The 22,417-nt window shown below is 42.1% G+C and overlaps 1 protein-coding gene and 3 non-coding genes across 4 annotated transcripts; all 4 read left to right on the forward strand.

Moving 5' to 3' along the window:
* The first annotated feature begins 7,499 nt into the window (after nt 1-7,499).
* On the forward strand, nt 7,500-7,605 carry LOC146705359 (U6 spliceosomal RNA). The gene has a single exon (XR_014921792.1). It is a non-coding gene; the product is annotated as a U6 spliceosomal RNA (small nuclear RNA).
* Nucleotides 7,606-10,082: 2,477 nt separating this feature from the next.
* Nucleotides 10,083-10,188, forward strand: LOC146705360 (U6 spliceosomal RNA). Its single transcript, XR_014921793.1, has one exon. It is a non-coding gene; the product is annotated as a U6 spliceosomal RNA (small nuclear RNA).
* A 1,639-nt stretch (nt 10,189-11,827) lies between these two features.
* Nucleotides 11,828-11,933, forward strand: LOC146705361 (U6 spliceosomal RNA). The gene has a single exon (XR_014921794.1). It is a non-coding gene; the product is annotated as a U6 spliceosomal RNA (small nuclear RNA).
* A 3,766-nt stretch (nt 11,934-15,699) lies between these two features.
* On the forward strand, nt 15,700-22,172 carry LOC146705362 (histone-lysine N-methyltransferase SMYD1-like). The gene is made up of 10 exons (XM_085463005.1): nt 15,700-15,990; nt 17,350-17,526; nt 18,309-18,522; nt 18,615-18,745; nt 19,059-19,097; nt 20,022-20,208; nt 20,285-20,377; nt 20,488-20,651; nt 21,657-21,825; nt 21,905-22,172. Exons 1-10 carry the CDS (start codon nt 15,854-15,856, stop codon nt 21,995-21,997), a joined length of 1,404 nt encoding a protein of 467 aa, XP_085319131.1. The 5' UTR covers nt 15,700-15,853; the 3' UTR covers nt 21,998-22,172.
* Nucleotides 22,173-22,417: the final 245 nt, after the last annotated feature.

Here is a 22,417-nt window from a genome sequence, read left to right on the forward strand (position 1 = left end):
AATGAGTTTATATTCCTGTCTGGCCCAACTAAGCTTCCTTTATTAACTGGAAGATGTAACACAGTTGTTACTTACTTAAAAAAATAAAAATCCTGAGTTTCAGGAGCTTAAATATTATTCACAGCTCACCTACTTTTCCATCCAGTTTTCAGAAACTGCATTAGCCTTGCATGTTTTCATGTTTCTTGGTGTATTCTAATAAGTTAAATAAAAAACAACCTGGCAGGGCAAAAGCTGCTGATAACAATTTGAACCTCTGTAAATGTGAATTCTTACCTTTTTTTAAAAAATGTGTATTGTGTTAGTTTGTTCTTTATCTGAAGCTCAGGTGGTCACAACAGGAAAGTATTATCCTGATTAAGCCGGAGTCATGTTAATATATTCATTTAGTGATGGTCACAGAGCGGTCAGTTTACTGAAAATATTGTTTACAGATACAGAAGGTTGTTTCAAAACACTAACTGTTGCTCTGAAGAGATCTTCTTAGCTCTTCTAAATGTCACGGTGGAAAAAAACACGGAAAAACCAAAAATCTACAAGAGAATAAATCATTTGGTCATAAAATAAAGCTCATAAAATCAAGACTATAGAACTTGACTACATGCTGAAGTGGCTATTCAGCCATCTGATTCATGTTACAGCAGCTCATGAGTGAATGAACATGGTGCAATAAAAGTACTTTTAAAACTATATTTTTCCAAAAACTTGCATTTACTTGAGTGCAGTTAGGGGTTGGAATGGTGTGCAGTGGTTTTTGGAGTGTAATCATGGGGTTAGAGTGAGCAGTAATTTTACTAGTGCTCCACACTGTGCTACAACCGCTCTGTCCCCTTGTTTCTTAACTGAACCTTTAGTCTGCCTGGCTCTTGAACAACAAAGTATTTTAAAAATGTCGCAAGTTTATGTGGTGATATTCTCATGCATGAGGCAACTACGAAAACAGCAAATAAATAGACATCTGCATCTTTTCTCCGGAAATGAACATTTTGATCCAATATAGGTAATTCATCAAGATGGCTGGAGAGAGTTTGTAGTTATATACAGTCTGTATAAATTTGGTTAATTTAACAAACATTTGTAGGGAGATGGTTGTTACTGTGAATTTACAGCAGTTACAGTGATTAGTAATAAACAGAGCCAGTGAGATTGAGTCGAGCTTGAGTAGATTTAAGAAAGTGAGTGACCTACGTGTGTCAGTTGGTTTGTGGTGTGGTTTTGATTTTTTCGGTGAGTTAGAATTTTTTGGTTTTAAAGCCAAGTTAAGAATATTCATAGTTTAATTTCCAAAACTTGCATGTGATCTTCAGTCTGTAGCAGATCTACTGACTATCACCTAGCAGCTGGAGCACTCTCAAATGGAGCTCAGTCCACTACTGCCACCTGTGGCCAGGTGCCATAGCTTACGACCAGATTAACTTGAGACACACATCTGTACCTGGTTCTATCACCACATTGAGTAGAGGCTGAGTGGCTGCACTTGCATCTGGCATGTGAGTGAAGTTGGCCCCCCACCTTCGTCAAATCTAACAAAAGTGGTATCAAACGTTTGTGCTACGTTTGTGCTGCAAAATTTTTCGTTTGGGGGCCAACTTCACTCACATAAATCATGTGCATTCAAATCTACCCACAAGCATGTTGAAAGATGCAATGCCAGCAATGTGGATTGTCAAGAATTAAACCAATCATTAAGCAAAGACAACAGCGATCATTTCTTCTGTTTATTTAGCATGCATAACATTTGTAGTAGCCTTCTGTACAGTCCACGCTCACTGTGTGGTATCACTTTCCGTAGCTGTTGCATTCAATCTGAAAGAAAAATTAGATTGTCAGAGTCATTCATCTAAAGTCAGGCTGTTGAGTGAAGGAACTAAACATATCTGAATGTGCAGGTACTGCAGATTTCTGTGCAAAAGTCTTATCTGTGGATTGCTCGATGTTTTCATGTGTCCTTTAGGTGCTCCGTGTGTTTAAAGTGCAAAGGCATGCAGGTCACCTGAACTATAAGTTTTCTGTTGGTGCATCAAAGTGACATTTTACCCAGTGATGTTGAAGTAAACCATTTAAGGTGCTTCAGTCTTAGGTATTGATTTGGTTATCTTACCCACTGATCTGTTTCTGCACCCGAGCTTCTCTCACCACAGGCATGACAACTTTTTGTGGACCCCTGCCAAACTGATGTCATTAAACATTAGTCCATAATTAATGCAGCATTTTTTCGCCCCACCATTGTCAAATAGGCACAAACATTACACCGTCATTCCCTTCCAATAAGGTGATTTGGAAAAAGTTTACATACCTCACTTTCCAACTCTTTCCCAGGGGCCAAGTCAACATTCTCAGAAAATAACTTCACCATCTCCTTAGTCATCATCTTCTGGGTCACAGCAAGACTGCACCGGCGATTTCCCCTAACAGGAAGGTGGTGACACTGGTGGTGCTGATGGCCCCTCACAAGGAGCAAACAGTTCCTTCAGTTTTGCTTGGACCCTCTCTTTAGGCTGGAAGTAGTGTGTCAATTGGTCTGTGTTAATCTTGAGAGTCCTCTTTCCCTTCTCTGACACCAAGTTTTGCCCTCCGGCTTCATAATTTTAAAGGGTCCCACCATATCCAAATCCAGTTTGCCACCTTTCCTCTCTTCTTGCCTTATATTTTTCTGCAAAACAAGGTCTCCCACCTGAAAACTATCCTCCTCTCCCCTTTTTGTTTCTCTCCTGTGGATATTTTCTTGGCTGCTTTTGGCATTTTTGGTCACTTCAGCATACACCACCTCCTGAGATTTTAGGCCCTCACAAACTTCACTGAAATGATCATACAGACGCTTTCTTCTGTAATCTGCCAAAATAGAAGGACACCGAGTAACTGAAACTGGATTAAAACATTTTCCCTCAAGTGCATTATAGCATTTTACCTGCATTCCTTTGGGATCTCCAATGGATACCTTGCCTCCCTGCCGAACATGAGGAAAAGGGCGCTTTATTTTGTAGTCACCTGCTTTCTTGTTTTGAGCCCGAACATAGTCAACTGCAGAAATTTGTCCCAGCTCTTTGAGTGGTCAGTCACCAGTTTATTGAGGGATCTGAAATTTGGTAGCATGAAAAAGAAAAATATACTCAATATGCAGTTTTGTGACGTAGTTACAACATTAAATATAAAGGGCAGTACTTAACCTCTGGCTTGTGCCATTTAATTTTTCCACAAGGCCATTTGTTTGGGGATGACATGCTGAGCAGAGGCTTCTTTTGATGCCCAGAGTTTCACACAGGTCATAGATGACCTTGAAAAGTTGATCACATTAGTCATCACAGCTGAAATTACATATTTGCTTTATTTATTAATGTTGTAGCTTGTGGGAAAACTCTGAGCCCTGGTCTGTTAGCAGTCTTTTAGGTGCACCTAATTTGTAAAAGAGATCAAGAATACACCGGTGTCCTCATCTGCTGTTTTACTTTTTAGTGGGTAGGACTCTGTCCATTTGGTGAAATAATCAATCATGACACAAATGTATTGATTACCGCCATTTGTTAAGGTTAGTTTACCAACAAGATCCATTCCAGTGAGCTCAAAGGGCTCTGTGAATTATGAGGAAAAAAGACAAGTGTGTTATATTATGTTTGAAGTATTTGAATAGTATCAACTATTCTGTCTGCATTACTGTAACAACTATTGGAATGTATAATTTTTTCCCTTCCCATATGGAAAAGAAATAGAAAAAACTTGCATCAGATGTGGCCTACTTCATATGGTGAATCATATAAGGCTTACATGATTTACTCATGAAAGTGGCCACTTTCATATATTGTTTTAGGAAGTATCCAAAACATACAAGTTTCATTTATATAATTTTTCTAGGGATCTTATATCTTTTTTCACTCTTGTATGCTTTTCATACAAGTTTCACAAAAGACAGATACAAACTTTATAAGATTTATATACATCCTTTCCATATGGGATGATATTGCCCTGGTTATATTGGCATTGTGGACACTGAGCAACCTAGTGACAAATAGAGTAACATTAAATTCTTAAAAACAGTCTAAATTTCTCCTTGCTTTTCATAATAATCAGCACAATGACTTATAGCTGTAGATAATATGTGTTTGTCAAAACCAACAGAGTACAAACAAAGAAAAGCACAGTAAAACACACACCTTTGTTCATGCTCATCTTGAAGAACTGTACTCACACATTTTTGAATGTCCCCTTCCATGCCAGGGAAGTAATAGTGTGCCATGATAGTCTGAGTCTTCTTCCATCCACAGTGTCCACCAAAGTGGCTGTAATGAAATATCCTTAAGCATTTCATTTGCCTCTTTGGCAGAGCAGACCACTTTCACCAAGTGCTCAGTTTTAGTTTTCTTTCCATCAAGATTAAACGTGTAAAAGCGGGAAAAAAAACAAAACAAATGAACACATGAAAGCAGAATAGTACACTCTGATAGTTTACATGAAATAATCAATTGTACTCATCATTTTTCCTGAAGGTCTCAACTCTTCTCTTAATTGTACATCTTTCTCTGCTTCTTGACCCTTCAGCAGTTGTGGAGTTTGCACTCCAGAAGCTCCCTCACAAGTTTGGGCTCCATTCCCCCCACCTACGCCTGTCCATGTATCTATTACACCTGATAACTTACCTACTCCACTGTACCACAAACACACAGAGTCAGAAAGAAAAGAAAGCAAACCAACTGAAACACCCCAGTCACTCACTTTCTTAAATCCACTCACTTTCACAAGCGCTTCTCAATCACCACCCTGGCTATAATTGCTTTCTAACCACTGTAAATTCACTGTAACTACTTTCTCCTCATAAACCCCCAAAGGTTTGTTTTACTCACCAAGCTTATATAGACTGTGTATAACTACCAATTCTCTCCAGCTGTGCTTATCAATTACCTATACTGGCTACTGGTGTTCCTAGCAAACACTACACGATTCTCCAAGGTGAGTTACACAGATGGAATATACAAAGTCCCTACCCTGTTATTTCAGTTAAAATGTGCAGAGAAAAGACTTACCTGGATGACTGAGTATGCATCAAGACATTATTTTATTAATATTTATTAATATTAATATTTTATTATTATATTATATTATTATAATATTTTTATTTTTAATGTAAATGAGAGCGGCACAAACAGGGGGGGAGTTGACCTCTGATGACATCTAGAAATTTGTATTAATATCTTTAAAATGAATGCAGCACAAACGAAATTTTTTGCAGCACAAACATTTGATACCATTTTTATTTGATTGAAGAAAATTGGGGGGGGGCAACTTCACTCACATGTTAATCTGGTTGTATGTTCCCTCTAATTTTTCATGTGTCCCTGAGCGGTCCCTTGGACCTCTGTGAGCAGACGCAGACAGACAGCAGACGTGTGCACTGTGGTCACGCCAGCGTCGAATCCATCCAAGTTACATGGTTTATTAAAATAATCAAATTACAGCATTTACATTTAATTAACTGCTTTAGCCCACTTACAATGGAAATTTGAAAAAATCTTGTTCATGACCTGTGTAGGATGTTAACACTATTGGAAGTAAAAATAACTTGAACTCCAATTTTGAAAGCACAACTTTCTTTCTTTCTTTTTTTTCTTTCTTTCTTTTTTTTATAAAGCTCTGACTTGTATTACGAGTCTGTGGTCTGGGAGAGAGTCCTGTAACTCTGTCTGTAAAATACAGTATATAATGACCAGTGCTGGGCAATTAATTATATAGTTACTTCTTCAAAAAAGTTACTGAGTTTTGTAAACAAGAAAGTTTTTTTGCAGCTGTTTACCTAAAAATGCAGCCAAGGCGTTTTTTAAATAAACATTTCAAACTATTTACAGAACAATCAGCTGTTCTGCATCAAATTTGATGCCACACAAATTATTTGTGACACTCCAAAAAATAATTTCTGTCCACTATGAGATAAAGGAGAACAACAGCCTGATACCTGCAGGCCTGGCAACAGGAGATGTATCACTCCTGTAACACCTGTAACATTCAGCAGTCGCCTCATTGTTCTGACACACACAACAAAACTATTGACTACACTACACAACAAAACACACTAACTACACAACAAAACACACTAACTACGCAAGATTAGCGCTAAACGTCGCAAATCTCTCACATCTCAAAACACCGCCGTCACTCGTAAAACTTCCCCCTCCCTAAACAACTAAATGCTATGTTGCCATATCATTTTTTTGATTGGTCGACATGGTACATTTTTCGGTCAATAGGAAAGGGTGGTTTTGGTTTTCTTTTTGCTCACAGGCTTTCGAGCGTTTTCCTTATAAAACGCCGTTTCTTCCCGCAGTAAATATAAACAACGACAGTATTCAGGAAGAAAACCAAACATTACATATAATTTTATCATAACTCTGGTTTTACGTGGCCTATCAACACAATTTAAAAACTGGTATAAAGTCCACACTTTTTCCGTCACAAAAAGCCAGTGTATATAATGATGTGAAATATGTGATCGCTAGCGACTCAGCTATGTTAGCATAATATAAACAGCTGGAGGATGAACACTAACTTTTATCCACTCCATGGCTACTCTTCGCCTGTCTGTTAGTCTCCCTTCGGTGGTAACTAGGTTCTGCATTAAATCTTTGCTTTTTCCATGTGAGATTTTGGATTCCGTTTGATTTTTGTTTGTGCAATTAGTGATCAGCACAAATGATGATACCGCCTATGGGAAGCATGTATAATATAAATTGAAGGAAGAAGAATGCCTTGGTGTTATTAAAAAAAAACAAAACAGAAAAGAACATAACAGCTGTCTTGAACTAACGTTAGTGTAGAGACGTCCCTAATAGAGCTAATAGATGAGGGGCTGCTGGAGGTCACACATTAGCTGGACCAACCTGGAGAGTCACCAAAGCCAAGGAGGTCATACACAATGAACATAATCAACTTTTTGGGATAATTGAAAGTGGTTTTAAAATGGGAGCTGTTTCAGAGGCAGTCAGCAGCAGAATGATAAGCAGAATGAGTCCAGGTCCTGCTGGGATTCAGAAAAACCTCCGGATCTGAGTCCTGATGCAAGATCCAGACCCTGTGGAGGTCTTTCTGTTTGAGTGCAGCAGGGCCGGGTTTCTCTCTCCTCCCGCCTCCTGATGGTGTCTCTCTCCCAGCCTGCAGGGCGGGTGAAGGTCAGTCGGGGGTGGGAGGGTTGTTGAGTCGGCTTTTGTTCTGCTGCCTTCAGCCGTCCAATCAGCAGCGTGTGAGTACAACCGATTTGTGTATATTACCCACAATGCCTCCGTGTGTCTCACAGGCTCAAAGTGAAAGCAGAGAATGAGGAACAGACTCAGACTGGCGCTCTCTGAGCCTCTGTGTCTTCTTACAGATGTATAACCGACCCAGCAGCACCGAGACGTGTTTCTGCTGCAGTTTCCCATCAGTTTAAACGCAGTTTAAGCCTCTTCCCACTGTAACCGTGACTCAGACAGCTTCCGTGACGGAGGGCTTTAAATAGCTCCCGGGTCCTTAGAGCTGTCGTGTTACTTCGGTAGCACATATACTAAAATTGGAACGATACAGAGAAGATTAGCATGGCCCCTGCGCAAGGATGACACGCAAATTCGTGAAGCGTTCCTCATTTTCTCTTTTAAAAACACGCACAAAATCTGTGTTTAATCATTCTTTAGCTGACTGACTGTAAATTTAAATCATGCAGGAAGTGCCTCTGACTCCGCCCCCTGGTGGTAGAGAGTCTAATTAGTGTGTGTTATCTGGCTTCATGGATCGATAAAGTTGGGTGTTATCTGCAGATCAGTGAAAATGTATTCTGTACCTTCTAATGATACTGCGTAAGGGAAGTTTGTGTAAGGCAAAAAATTAAAAACATCACAGGAGGCGCCGCTGGAGGTCACACATTAGCTGGACCAACCTGGAGAGTCAGCACTTGCTCCTTTTGTTGGACGTTTTAAGCTCATAATGGATGTCATATTGACGAATGGAGGCCATTCTGAGAGTTCACGTGTTTGTCCTGCTACAGCCCTTAATGTGAGATTTTTCACATTAAGGGCTGTAGCAGGACAAACACGTGTTGGTGTTGGAGTCAGACACAATATTAAAATATGTCATTCTTTATGTTAAATTAGATACAAGTATATACATTCATTCTTCTGTATTTACTGTCATTAAAACACACAGTTGACCTGAGTTGTACTTCAACTTGGGCAGGACTTTCATTTTGAAGGAAATCCCCTCCATCACCACCACCACCCTACCTGTGGATGGACAGAGATCATGACCAGAGATACTGTGAGTGTTACCCAAACAGAGAAAATCTGATTTTCATACATTTAAAGATTTTCAAGACTCGCTGAATCCAAATATACGCAGAGATGAAGTTTGTTTCCTCTGCTGTCTGAGTCAAAATGAATGACATGAGTGTTGAGATGAATTCCTCAGCAGGCTGCAGTGGCCCTGAGGAGTAAAACTGGGGGGTGTTTTTCCACAACCATCTATGGATTACCTTATATTTTAATTACCTTTCAAAGTAAATTCCACAGAAGAAAATAAAGATAAAAAAAAGAGAAGTGGCTCCTGTGTGCGCCAGACTCCATTCAATATTTATATAAATTACTGTGTCCTTGGTTTCCAACCAAGAAAGTGAGTTTTATAGCAACTCCAAAGTTGTGCTTGAATTATGCAGGGAGGTTTAATAAATTCAACAATGGATGTTGGTTACAGAGAATTTCTCCTCAGCAGAGCTGTGCAGCCCTCATGTAGCATCCCAACCGAAAAACTCAAATAAAAAAAACAAAAACATGAAGGTCAAGTATTCCCCACAGTGTGAGCCGATTTTCTCAGCAGGATGTGTACCTCTGCTTAGAATAATGTTCGAAGCCGTATTTCACAAATGTACAAGTTTGTCTTTTGTGAATTAAGCATGTTAATCTGCAATAATAAAGGTGTTTTTTCTGACCTACATTTCAAACTTAAAACCATCATTTTAACCGTTCAGTTCTCCAAACTTTAGTGAAGCTGGGCTAAAGCCGTTCACCATCACCTGTCCTCCTTAAGATGGGAGATTGTGGGAAGAAACCCGTTATAAGCCTGAACGTCTGATCAATATTTTATTCTGGATTTGTAGGTTGACCCGACTGGTTTACTCCGTGGTGTCATGAGTCATCTTTGTGACCTTGTTAATGATTTGATCAAAGTAATTTATACTTTTAATGGACATCTGTGATGTGGCTGATTTCCTCCTTTCGCACTCCCACTATGCAGCTTGTAGTCAGACAGCGATGCCCTGAGATTGCTAAATATTACAATTTTTATACGGAGTCTGGTGAGGTCTGTCGTCTTAAATCAGAGACTCTTATATCTCAGTGTCGCCCTTGTGTGGCAGGTTGGTGGAGCTGCAGGTTTTGTTTTTGTCATTTAAACAAAAGCAGACTTCCTCCTTCAGTTTAACGCAGGAAAATAAAGACAGCAAAGCAGTTTTTAGTCCACACATACACTTAATGTTCAGAGGCAGCATTCAGTATAACAATAATTAAGAGAGGTTTTAAAATAGAGGCCAGATCAGGAGCTGTTTCAGAGGCAGTCAGCAGCAGAATGAGTCCAGGTCCTGCTGGGATTCAGAAAAACCTCCATATCTGAGTCCTGATGCAAGATCCGGACCCTGTGGAGGTCTTTCTGTTTGAGTGCAGCAGGGCCGGGTTTCTCTCTCCTCCCCCCTCCTGATGGTGTCTCTCTCCCAGCCTGCAGGGCGGGTGAAGGTCAGTCGGGGGTGGGAGGGTTGTTGAGTCGGCTTTTGTTCTGCTGCCTTCAGCCGTCCAATCAGCAGCGTGTGAGTACAACCGATTTGTGTATATTACCCACAATGCCTCCGTGTGTCTCACGGGCTCAAAGTGAAAGCAGAGAATGAGGAACAGACTCAGACTGGCGCTCTCTGAGCCTCTGTGTCTTCTTACAGATGTATAACCGACCCAGCAGCACCGAGACGTGTTTCTGCTGCAGTTTCCCATCAGTTTAAACGCAGTTTAAGCCTCTTCCCACTGTAACCGTGACTCAGACAGCTTCCGTGACGGAGGGCTTTAAATAGCTCCCGGGTCCTTGGAGCTGTCGTGTTACTTCGGTAGCACATATACTAAAATTGGAACGATACAGAGAAGATTAGCATGGCCCCTGCGCAAGGATGACACGCAAATTCGTGAAGCGTTCCTCATTTTCCCTTTTAAAAACACGCACAAAATCTGTGTTTAATCATTCTTTAGCTGACTGACTGTAGCTCCTGTGCGCGCCAGACTTCGTTCAATATTTAGCTAAATTACTGTGTCTTTGGTTTGTAATCAATAAAGCGAGTTTTATATCAACCCCAACGTTGTACATGAATTATGCAGGGGGGGGTTAATAAATTCGGCGATGGTTGTTGGTGACAGAGAGTTTCTGCTCTGCAGAGCTTTGCAGCCCTCATGTAGCATCCCAGCCAAATGTCTGAAATAAAAAACATGAAGTTCAAATATTTCCTACAGTGTGAGCCGATTTCCTCAGGAGGTTGTGGAGCTAGAATAATATTTGAAGCCGTATTTTGCAAATGTACGAGTTTGTCTTTTGTGAATTAATACAGAGCATGTTCATTTGCTGTAATAAATGTGTTTTTTCTGACCTACATTTCAAAATTAAAAGCACAATTTTTAACTGCCCAGTTCTTCAAATGTTAGTGAAGCTGGGCTAAAGTCTTTCACAGTCACCGGTCCTCCTTCAGGCGGGGATTGTGGGAAGAAAACCGACGTCTACTGAGCTTGGAAAGAAAAGAGTCTGGACTTCTTTAAGTTGCTTGAAGACGTTTCACCTCTCACCCGAGAAGCTTCTTCAGTTCTAGGGTCAGATGGTGGAGAGTCCAGAAGAAAACCGACATAAACCTGAAAATCTCACAAATATTCTACGCCGGTTTGTAACCTGGTCCAACTAGTTTAGTGCAGGCTGTCATGAGTCATCTTTGTGACGTTGTTAATGCTTTGATCAGAAGTAACTGATAATTTTAATGAGATTGGTGATGCGGCTGATTTCCTCCTCTTGCAGTCACACTCCTCAGCTTCGCGTCCACACAGCGACGCCCTGAGGCAGCCACTGGAACTGCGGCTGGTGTTTTAAGAGATAAGAGATAACGCTTTATTGTCGTTGCAGTCATACCTAGTGCAATAGTACAACGAAATTGCAAAACTGTCCCACGTTGGCAATACGTACAACACAACACAAACAAGAGAACACAACACAGTAACTTAATAAATAAAAAGAATGAGTGTATATTTTTATTGCACATTATTAGTATTATTTTTATTGTCCATAAAGGCAGATATTCAGGTCAGCTTGGACCTGATTGGCTGCTGTCAGCTGTTAGCATTGATTAGGGCTATTGCGCTGTTGTACAAGCTGTCCTGGAGTCTGTTTGTCCGCGACCTCCGCAGCCTGAAGGAGCTGATCAGTGTTTTTGCCCACAATAAGCTGAGATTCTGAAATATACTATGTGCCGAATTTCCCACCAAGTGGTAATGAGTAATGTTCTGCCTTCAGCCGTCCAATCAGCAGCGTGTGAGTACAACCGATTTGTGTATATTACCCACAATGCCTCCGTGTGTCTCACGGGCTCAAAGTGAAAGCAGAGAATGAGGAACAGACTCAGACTGGCGCTCTCTGAGCTTCTGTGTCTTCTTACAGATGTATAAACGACCCAGCAGCACCCAGACGTGTTTCTGCTGCAGTTTCCCATCAGTTTAAACGCAGTTTAAGCCTCTTCCCACTGTAACCGTGACTCAGACAGCTTCCGTGACGGAGGGCTTTAAATAGCTCCCGGGTCCTTGGAGCTGTCGTGTTACTTCGGTAGCACATATACTAAAATTGGAACGATACAGAGAAGATTAGCATGGCCCCTGCGCAAGGATGACACGCAAATTCGTGAAGCGTTCCTCATTTTCTCTTTTAAAAACACGCACAAAATCTGTGTTTAATCATTCTTTAGCTGACTGACTGTAGAGTTAAATCATGCAGGAAGTGCCTCTGACTCCGCCCCCTGGTGGTACACAAGCAGGCGATGGCAGCGGTGCCGAAACATTTAAATTTTAAGATTTAGGATTTTTGTCCACATGCTAAGTTCTGCTTCTCCTGCACGACTTTTACTGAGATCACAGCAGGATTGTAACATGAGATCAGTGTGAAGTTTAAAGCCGCACATTATGCTGTAAACGTTCCTGATCAGAGGCTGGTTCGGTGCTCAGAAACGTGTTTAACAGCAGTTAAGTAATATTTTTATATTATTAAAATATTTATAAAATTAATGAGTGCGTGTTAAAAGAGAGAGAGGGGACACTTAAACGCTCTGAATTGAAATGTAAACTTTGATCAGAGTTAATGAAGTTTTTATATCCTGTTGGTCTCTGAAGATAGGGTTAGTGTGGATAATGCTTCAGTCCTGTGCCAGGACCAGAAGTACACAAATACTTAGATACTCAGAAGTACAGAACAGCCTCAGGGAGAAGCTGAAGTACTGATTTATCTTTAAAGAAATGGAGAAGTTGAGGCTCTGAAATATGCTTAAAGGTTAAAACGGCAGCAGATTTCTGTAACATTTGTTATGTTTAGTTCTTTATAGACTCGTTCACGCTCGGCCTGACTCTCCTCAGACGACTGAGCTAACCTGTAGTAAGCAGTGATAAAGTGTGTCTGTAGAAAATGTCCTTCTCATTCTGCAGTGTTTCCTCCTGACATGGAGGCCACGGACCGACTCCTCAGTGTGACTTAATATCTGAAATGTGTGGTGGAGTGTAAAGACCTTCATCACTGACACTGATGTTTCTAATTGAACGCCATCATATGACTGTGAATATCTCAAAAATTGGTCTGAGCTGAAATCACACAGAAGTGAACTCTGTTATCAAATCAGGTGTAATTGTAATTCAATCATGTTTGCACTGTTTGACCTGTTGAGCTTGTCTTGTTGTTTACATGCATGTCTAAATATTTCTTCTACCTTGTATATTTTATATTTTCTTCTGTTTTTGCATTATTGTTATTATTGTTCTTCGGTATGCTGCATCTATTGATTTATTCCTTCTCTTTCTACTTTGCTGCTATAACAAAGTGAATTTCTGGGACTTATAAATTCTTTCTTATCACTGTGATGGAAATAACTGTAAACAAAGATGGCAAATAGTTCTTTCTTTTTTAAAAAGGAGTCTGGAGACATGTCACTGTGCTGGTGATATCCATGTCGATGATTTGATTTGATGAAGCCTTTATTTGTGACTTGCAGTTGCCTGCAGCAAAATTGGACCTCTTGCAACCATACATACATTACACAAACTTCACATTGGGGAGACAGGTCAGAACAGGTAGCGTAAAGAACAACAATGAAATGTACAACACAAAAGGGCAGTGGAGGAGAAAAAAGAGAACTCTGCTCAGACTGAGCTCCTGATAGGGGATCAGTATGAGAACAGAAAACAAAAACTCCTCAGCACAAAAATCTTCACACCATAACACCATGGAAACACGTGACAAGCAACAGGGATGGGTGAGTAGGGTCAGAGTAAGCCAATGCAGACGGCAGCATCAGGTCATCTCTGCGCGTTGCAGCTGACCCACCGTCTGCATCGGAAGGGGGGAAGAATTGGAGGTGATGACGGTGGGTCGGTCCCCTCGTCCAGAACGTCAGCTGACATCTTTGAGCTTGATGCCTGCTGCTGCTGCAGCTACTCCACCCCGATCAGTTTTGTGTAACTCATCACACGTAGATCTCAAAGTATGAACGTCATTTATACTGTGAGAACAGAGCAGCTTAAAGGTGAAACCTGTGTACACAGCAGGCTTGATCAAACCCACGTGAAGACTAAACACCTTTGGCTCACCTCATCTGGTCTGGCAGTGGAAACCAGGGCTCAGGTTGGACGAGGTCAGGAACTGCTCGGTTATGGTGGAGGAGCCACCAAAGATGGAAGGGGAGCCTTGTGAGGAGTAGCAGCAGGAGATGGCACCTCCGCAAGCTGATCCAGGCCCTGTGAGACCTCCAGCAGCTCCTCCTGTGACTCCTGGTAGGAGCTGGATGTGGTTGTAGTGAGAGGCTGAATGAAAGAGAAGTAAATGTTTTAGTTCATGAAGCGTTTGATGTTTAAATTGAAGAGAGTGGAAGCTGATCAGACTGCAGAAAGAAACCATTTCTTGTTGGTTGGTGTAGCTGGTGTAACAAACCCTCTGAGGCATCCACCTCCTCTGGGCTCCGCAGCCTGCCCGATGTGGACCAATGACCTGGACTTCTTTGGAGGCTTCTAGGATGAGGGTCCCAGTGGGGGCTCTACCAGATGTTAAATGCTCCTTCTAAAATTAGGCATGAGTATGAGATAGTAAATGCAGTGATTAAAGAAAAATCTAACTCAATATGTTTGGTTTTAAAGCACTTTGGATGTGAAACAGAGAGAATTTGACACAGTTTTTAGTAATCTGCTCACTCTTTCATCAAAGCCTTCACTTGTAGAATCAGGTGTTTTATACAGTTTGATGTATGCAGCGAGCACAGATGTTATGATGATGAGCTGGATCATCCTCTCACAGTGGAATAAGTCACCGGATGTACAGCGTGAACGGTGCTCGGTTAACACAACACTGACCAACACTGTGTGCCGACTTTAAATCCTCCACCCGTGTGTTAGATAAACATTGAAATCACTGATTCACACAGTCACAGAAAGAAAATCACAGAGAGCCTCGTGTGAGTCTGAAATAATATAATTTAACTGTTTTTCACCATTATTTCATGAAAATAAAGCAAAGAAAGACTGAATAAATCGGTACTCACAAGATCCTCTGGAGCTCTGCCGATGGGAGGGTCAATGAAGAAACTGGAACAAATCCTCGAACTGTGTTGCTAACAGGGATGTTGAAGAGTGCCCTCTAGTGGATAAACTCTGACAATGATACTCACAGCACAGATGAATGGTGTTTCTCTCGTCTCTTCTTTACTTATTTAGATTTACAAACCATTTTAAATGCTGATGCTGATAAATCAGGTTGTTCAGGCTATACCACGTATTAGTATTGTTTTAAGGACCTTAATCACAGCCTGTAACCAATGTACATTTACTGGAAATATCATTTATACACGTTTTCCTCATACTGGTGCTGAGCGTGCAGCATCCACAGCATGAAACAATTCACACCTGGATTCACTTTCTCATTGGCTCTGCCTCTTCGCTACTTGTCCTGAATCTTTTAATACTTTTATCTGCACATGTGACCAGTCAGCATGACTGATATACACTTTATTGGTTATTGGGTCAGCAGTTATTTCAGACTCATCACTTTGTGGATGGTGTGACTTTAAAACAAGAATAATGTAGTTTATTGTTTTAAATATGAAGCATGGCTTTGTATTTCTGTCTGTTTTCCAATGAAAATTAACACTAAAGTGACTTTATTTCTATTTATTTCATAAAAGAAGACTTTAAAATCTTCTTTTATGTGTTAATGAGTGTAAACTGGGTGCAGTCACCTCCACTCTACTGTAAAAAGCAAAGATAAAGTCACTGAATCTGTTTCCTGTCATGTGCCTCTGACAGACAGCCACAGCTGCCCCGGACCAAAATACCACTGGGGGAACCGACCCAAACAAGGGGTACCCACATGCACCACCTCATACCTCCGTCACCTCCCTCCCTCTCTTACCGCTCTGCTGAGGTGGTTCAACCCCTTCAGGGTTATTTTTGGCCTCTGCAGGGGTCGGCCTAAGAGGAGAGAGAGAGGGCACCCGAATGTTAGTGAGAGTCCTGCACTCCCTCAGCCTGTCCCGCCCTCGGCTGCTTTCTCCTTCCTCACTGTCTCCTCTGTGTTTTGTTTGCCCGGCACAATGACTGTAGGGAACATGGAGCGAGCCGAGCTGTTTGATGCCGGGAGCAAAGGTCGAGGCTTGAGGGCCGCCAAAGAGCTCAACACGGGGGAAGTGATCTTCTCCGAGCCCAGCTTTGCAGCTGTGGTCTTCGACAGGTACGGGTCTCCTGGTCGTTCTGGGTTTTGCATGAACATGTCTCAGGTGTACTCAGACTGTGGGCGTTGGTCACCATCTCAGGGTCGTGACCTTCCTTCTAGACCTCTGAATTCTATGACATCAGCAACACGAAGGCCATCGAGGTGTCATGTGAACTTGAGCGTGACATTCTGGATCCAATGTGAGGAGGCTCCAGCAGAAAGGATTATGGCACCTTTACAAGGTTTAACGTTCAGGTTATATTAATATAAGATCAGATTTGAGAGTGTAACGGCTTTTAGCATCATATATGGAACATAAAAAAGCACATTGTGGTTGGTTTCAGGTATGCAGTGATCTGCAGGTTGATTCTCACTGTTTAGTTTGGCCTCTGGAGACAGAAAACAGACCTGTCCCCGAAAATCTGAGAGGGATGGATGTTTGACAACGCAGCAAAAGTCAAACTGGGACACACAGGAGGCCATTGCGACGTCATTAGGAACTGGATTGATGTGGTCTGCTTTGCTGGTTTCAGTGGTTTGAATAAGCTGCAGCCATCTGAGTTTAAAGTCGTTCAAGCTTGGTTTTGTTTTTTTGGCGCCAAAGTTGACAGTTGACCTTTTGACATAGAAAATGACTCTTGTGTCCAAATGTAGGTAAAAGAGAAAAGATTTATCCAGCAAATTATTGGAAAACAAACATCCAGAGAACCAGTTTGTTTTTTCTGTTCCTCTACGAGGACATGGACTCTTTGATCTTTATTGAAACTATGAGATATTATGATGAGGGCCTGCAACTGTAATTTCATACAAGAAGGTAAAAATTTTATGCCTTCGTTAAATGAACTAAAGTTATTGGATCTCAGGATCAGGCGGGAGCTGATTCCTGATTTTTTTTGAGCGTTCTACATGTTTGCTTTGGTTAGTAATGATTTGCTGATGGCTAAAATCAGCTGGTATTAAAGGGAACACTGGTTTGTTGATGTGCTAGAATACCAGACACAGATCTGGTAGCAGTGTTAGTGTTACAGCCTTATAAGAGCTCGTATCTGCAAGACGGCAGCTCACCGAAGCAGGCATGTACTGAGGGTTTCTGCACAGTGTAAGGCGGGAGCTGTCCAAAACTACAAAGAGACTGAGGACGCTGTAAGTGGTGAGAGGCATTAACAACGCTGCTTGGCGTTGTTTTGGACCGGCACAGAGGGCTAAACAAACAGTTTACACACAGACCTGCAAACTTCTGTGAGGTTTAAAGAATGATAAAGAAATGAGAATCAGGGAAACTAGAAAAACAGCTACATACTTTCATTATTCTCTGAACATAGGAGCACTCCTCATCTCTGTGATTTTACCATTAACCTGTCTGTGTTTCTCTTTCAGTTTGGCCACCCAGGTGTGCCACAGCTGCTTCCGCCATAAGGCCAATCTGCACCGCTGTGCTCAGTGCAAGTTTGCCCACTACTGCGACCGAACCTGCCAGACCGCGTGCTGGAACGAGCACAAGCAGGAGTGTGGCGCCATCAAGAAGCTCGGCAGCGCGCCCAGCGAGAATATTCGGTAAGAAAAGGTGCATGACAGAGACCTCTGGGTTTCCCACCATCGAAAAATGTGCTAACATCTGAAATGTTTTTGCTTCCTGGATAAATAAAGTTTGTAGAAGAGAAGGGAAATAAACTTTGTATGAAAAGACAGATTTTCACTCCCCTTGAACGCTTACAGACTTCACACATTCCCTGCAGTTAAGAGCTGTTTACAGGCCGCGAAGTACCAGAAAGTGTGCTTAAACTAAGATTTATTAATACCGGAAGTGATGTTAAATGTGATAATGCAAGGTTTGTCCAAATGTGCTCAATCTTGTTTTGTATTTGGTTACTACCAGCAATCCCATTTATCTGTTATCCCCAAATTACCTGTGACTCATCTAAAGCTAAGATTGGCATTGGATTTTGTTTTAGCCACGTGCTAAATAGGTAAAGTTTCTTTTGGGGTGGGGTTCAATTGGGGTGTTCCAAATTAGGTGGACCAACCCAACTAAAAAGCTTAACCAAAGTCTAAATAGGTCATTGGGGACCTGGTTAAAGCCTTTGCTGCTGTCATGATCAGAAGGTTGAACTTCCAGGTATATGAGGCTAATAAATCAGCCAGGCTGGGGGTTTGTGTCACATGATTGTTTTAGAATTGTGTGTCTACAACAAAATCCCAGTTACACCTGGAATCATTGCACTACATCATGCGTTTCCTGCCAGGTTTATTGTTCTGGACTATGATCTGGCTGATATTCCCAGGAATCTTGGACATGGATGAATGAACCTTCAATTTCCTGTTTCTTCCTGCGACAGCTTGGCAGCTCGTGTGCTGTGGCGTATGCACAAGGACACGGGCATCGCTTCCGACAGTCAGCTGATCTCTGTTGACCAACTGCAGGAGCATGTGGCCGACCTGGCCGCCGAAGACTTTAAGCAGCTCCGGGCTGACGTGCACAAGTTCCTTCAGTACTGGTCTTACAGGACGAGGCAGCACTCTGTCGACTATATCTCACACATCTTTGGCATCGTTAGTGTTTCATCATTAATCACCAAATCCAACATCCTAGCCCTGCCCCTGCTTCTTTTTACCCTTCCTGCCATCTGTGTCTGTTCTTGCAGATCAAGTGTAATGGATTCACCCTGAGTGACCAAAGAGGGCTGCAGGCTGTGGGTGTGGGTCTTTTTCCCAACCTGTGCCTGGTCAACCATGACTGCTGGCCTAACTGCACCGTCATCCTCAACCACGGGAAGTACGTATCCGAGCTGCGGAGCCCTGCTCCATCATGAAATAAACCTCTCAGGGTCATTTCATAAAAAACACTACAATTTGAAAAAATCTTAATGAAAGCACGCAGAATTTTATCCTCCTAACACTAAGAAGTTGTTTATTATGTGTCTTTTGCGCTTGTGACGACTTAATTTACAGATATATATGGAGGCATATATTAGGGAAGTAAAGTACAGTAATAAAGCCAGAGTCTGGCAGATTTAGTGGACCACACCGATGCTTTACTTTAAACAGAGTGCAGCGTATAAACGTCTGACTCTCTCTTTTCTTTGCAGCCAGTCAGCTGTGAGCTCTGCTCTCCACTCTCAGAGGAGGTATGTTTTGCAGACGTTCACCACTCGTTCCGACATATGACTGGCTTTAGTGAGAACACACAGAGACACACGCCAGTGTTTATTCCAGCTATAACGCAGAACGCTACATACAGTTTTATTATCTTTCTGTTTCTCCTGTGAGGCTGAGGAAAAAAACACAAATATTAGACTGAGGTTAGAGTTGCAGTTCCTGTGATGTCCACTGGAGGCTCCCTCGAGAAGTGCACAAGTCCCCATAGGACTTGTGTTAAAATATACAACTTCACAGCAGAAATAAAAATGTTTACAGCCTGGTACAAAATCAGTTTTGATCTCTGTGGATAGTTTCCTCTTCATAGCATCTGTGCAGGTTTGGTTGCACTAAAGAAGTTCTTAGACGTGAACTGCTTTTCCACAAGAACTTTTGAAGTTTTCAGTTTAATAACACAGTGTCTACAGGATCCACCTAAGGCTGTTAACCACTAAGGTTGCATATAGCTAAATATCCACGTTAGTTCAAATATAGTGTATCCAAACAGTAGCCAAAACGTCACTAGTCTCAGGGCTGCATTAGGTTTTTACCTTACAATTCTATGATTATAAACAAGAGATCAACCTGCCCCATATCTCTAAAAGTACACTTGTATGCAGAGATCATAGTGAACATGGACTAATCAACTTCCAGGATTCAAGATATTCAGATAGGTAACAAAGTCCAGTTTCCTCCGCTATAAAACAATTTACATGCATCGTGGTGTCCTCAGAGTTGTCCCTTAAGACGGTTGATAACCATCGTAAACCCTCACTGGGGTTTACTGAGACTCTACACATGGAACCAAATGTCTTCACCAAACTTAAAGAAGTCCAGTCACTTTCTGTTCAAGCTCCTTAGACTACCATGACCTGGATGACTGAGAAACACCATCCGGTCCTTCTCTGTCCCAGGATTGAGCTACGGGCTCTGGGGAAAATCCCTGAGGGAGAAGAGCTGACCGTGAGCTACGTGGACTTCCTGAACCTTTCGGCTGACCGCCAGAAGAAGCTAAAGGAGCGTTTCCACTTTGACTGCACCTGTGAGCACTGCAGCAAGCACATCGAGGATGACCTGATGACAGCGGGTGCAGACAGCAAAGTGCGAGGGCAAACATTAGACTGTTTTTAAAGTGTATTTTCAGTTTATTACCTCGACTTTTCTCTCATTCTCTCAGCCATCTGCGGATAAGGTAAAGGAGGTAACAGTCTTCAGTAAGGAGTCTTTGGAGAAGATTGAGAAGTCACGTGTTGAGGGAGATTACAATGAGGTACACCACGCCCCTGTCAGCTTCCTTCCACCTAACCCTCTCTTGATGACTGTTGCCATGCTTTCGTTAACTCCTTCAGTCTAGTCAGCATCTCTCCTTTCCTCTCTCAGGTGCTGAAGTTGTGTTATGAGTGTCTGCAGAAGCAGGAGAATGTCCTGGCAGATACTAACCTGTACAAGCTGCGAGTGCTCAGCATCGCCAGCGAGGTCCTGTCATACCAGCGGTCCTTCGCCAAGGCAGCAGACTACGCCCACAGGATGGTGGAGGGATACAGGTTAGTGCTGATAATAGACTCCGTATCATATCAACATAGCCGCCAGGTTTGAGAAGTGAGGCCAGTCTGGAAGCGCTTCCATGAGGCAGACCAGAACAGCACATTTAGGAGTCCCGATGTCTGCTAAACTCTCTGCAGACCTCCATAATTAAACTTTGGTAGGTCATGCATGGGAGCTAGGGTCTAAAACCATGTGTGAAATGGAAGAAGTTTGGAACCACCAGGACTCTTCATAGAGAAAGTGACTATCTGAGGTCTTGATTGGGGAGCAACGATGAACTGGTTATTCCAACAAAGCTTCCTCTGAAGAGATTAGGGATAGCCATCTCAGTAGCTCATTAATAGGGCCCTTCTGTTAGAACAGCTGGAAAGACCCAGACTATTAGACCTGATGAGGCAAAAAATTCAGTTTTGAGGTACAAAAAAAAAAAAAAAAATCAGTCCCTGCCTGTAATCTGCTAAAACTGCCCCTATAGTAAAGCATGGTGGTGGTAGCATCATGCTGTGTGGTTGCTATGTTAGTAACTTGGACATGGAGGCTGGTGTAGACTGAGGAAAAAGTAAATAATACCTCTGGTGTATACTGGGTTTGCCCCAGCACCTTATCCTGGTAGGATGTGTCCTACACTTCACTTAGATTGCATCCAGGTGGCATACTAGTCAGATACCAAAACCGCCTCAACTGCCTCTTTCAATGTGGAGGAGCACAACTCAAATGGTTGCAAACAAAGGCTACGTTCTAACGCTTTTTATCTGCTGCTTCTGAGCTTTGAAACAGTCCATCACTTCATAACAGATCTGCCTAAACATCAGCGCCTTTTAAATGAATGCATGAGACACTACTTCAACCTGGCCTGTAATCCTGCTGGAGCTCAGAGTTAATGTAAAATAAATCTACAAATAATAAATAATTTATAATATATACTCATTGCTTTAGAGTGTGTATGTAAAGCATCTAAAACGTTGATTTTGGATGACTTTCGCCCCCTTTGCTTTTGGAAACAGGAAGTTGTACCACCCCAATAACGCCCAGCTGGGTATGGCCATTATGCGGGCAGGTGTCACCCACTGGCATGCAGGGCAGATTGAGGAGGGCCACAGCCTGATCTGTCAGGCCTACCGCATCCTGATGGTCACCCATGGATCCAACCACGCCATCACCAAAGACCTGGAGGTCACAATGCACTCACATGTTTGGTCTTTAAGTGCTATAATAAATTGTAAATTCATTGATTTCACTGTTTTTGCTTTAGGGGATGCGCACACAGACCGAGCTGGAGCTGAAGATGTTCAAGCAGAACAAGGCTGCGTACCAAACCATGAGGGACGCTGCACTGAAGCACTGAACACCAGAAACCTTCACCGCTGATGCTCCTATCTTAACTGTCCGCTGTACATACCGAGTCCCCTAAAGCTCTGCAAACAGCCCCTGAGCAGAGATTGATCTGATTGCAAAGCTGCAGCTAGTAATGCAATATGCTGCATGTATGTACAATAAAAGTGGAGATACATGTGCTGTAACTACAGGCATCATTAGTGTTTATCATTCAGTGTAAATTTTATCTGCCTGAGTAATGCATCTACACAGCTCGCCGAGCAAGGACAAAGTTGACACTCCTGCTTCTTGTTGAAATACAGTCTCACAGTCTTCCCCGATGCCCAAAAACCTAAAACCAGTGGCTGAACTCACGGTTGCTACATCCTTTTTTTACTTACAGTCTGTGGTTTAGCCTCATCATTTATGTGTAATCTCACTGACAAACCAA

This window comes from Copadichromis virginalis, linkage group LG7, assembly GCF_057382275.1.
Source record: "Copadichromis virginalis isolate Kocher_CV1m ecotype Utaka linkage group LG7, C_Virginalis_male_GT1.1, whole genome shotgun sequence".
Lineage (NCBI taxonomy): Eukaryota > Metazoa > Chordata > Actinopteri > Cichliformes > Cichlidae > Copadichromis > Copadichromis virginalis.

What these genes read in the sequence shown, in the direction of transcription:
- LOC146705362 (XM_085463005.1), top strand. Translation starts at nt 15,854, where the DNA reads ATGACTGTAGGGAACATGGAGCGAGCCGAGCTGTTTGATGCCGGGAGC. An exon ending in CAGCGGGTGCAGACAGCAAA is followed by an intron (nt 20,209 to 20,284) that starts GTGCGAGGGCAA and finishes TCATTCTCTCAG; the next exon opens with CCATCTGCGGATAAGGTAAA. An exon ending in AGGATGGTGGAGGGATACAG is followed by an intron (nt 20,652 to 21,656) that starts GTTAGTGCTGAT and finishes TTTTGGAAACAG; the next exon opens with GAAGTTGTACCACCCCAATA.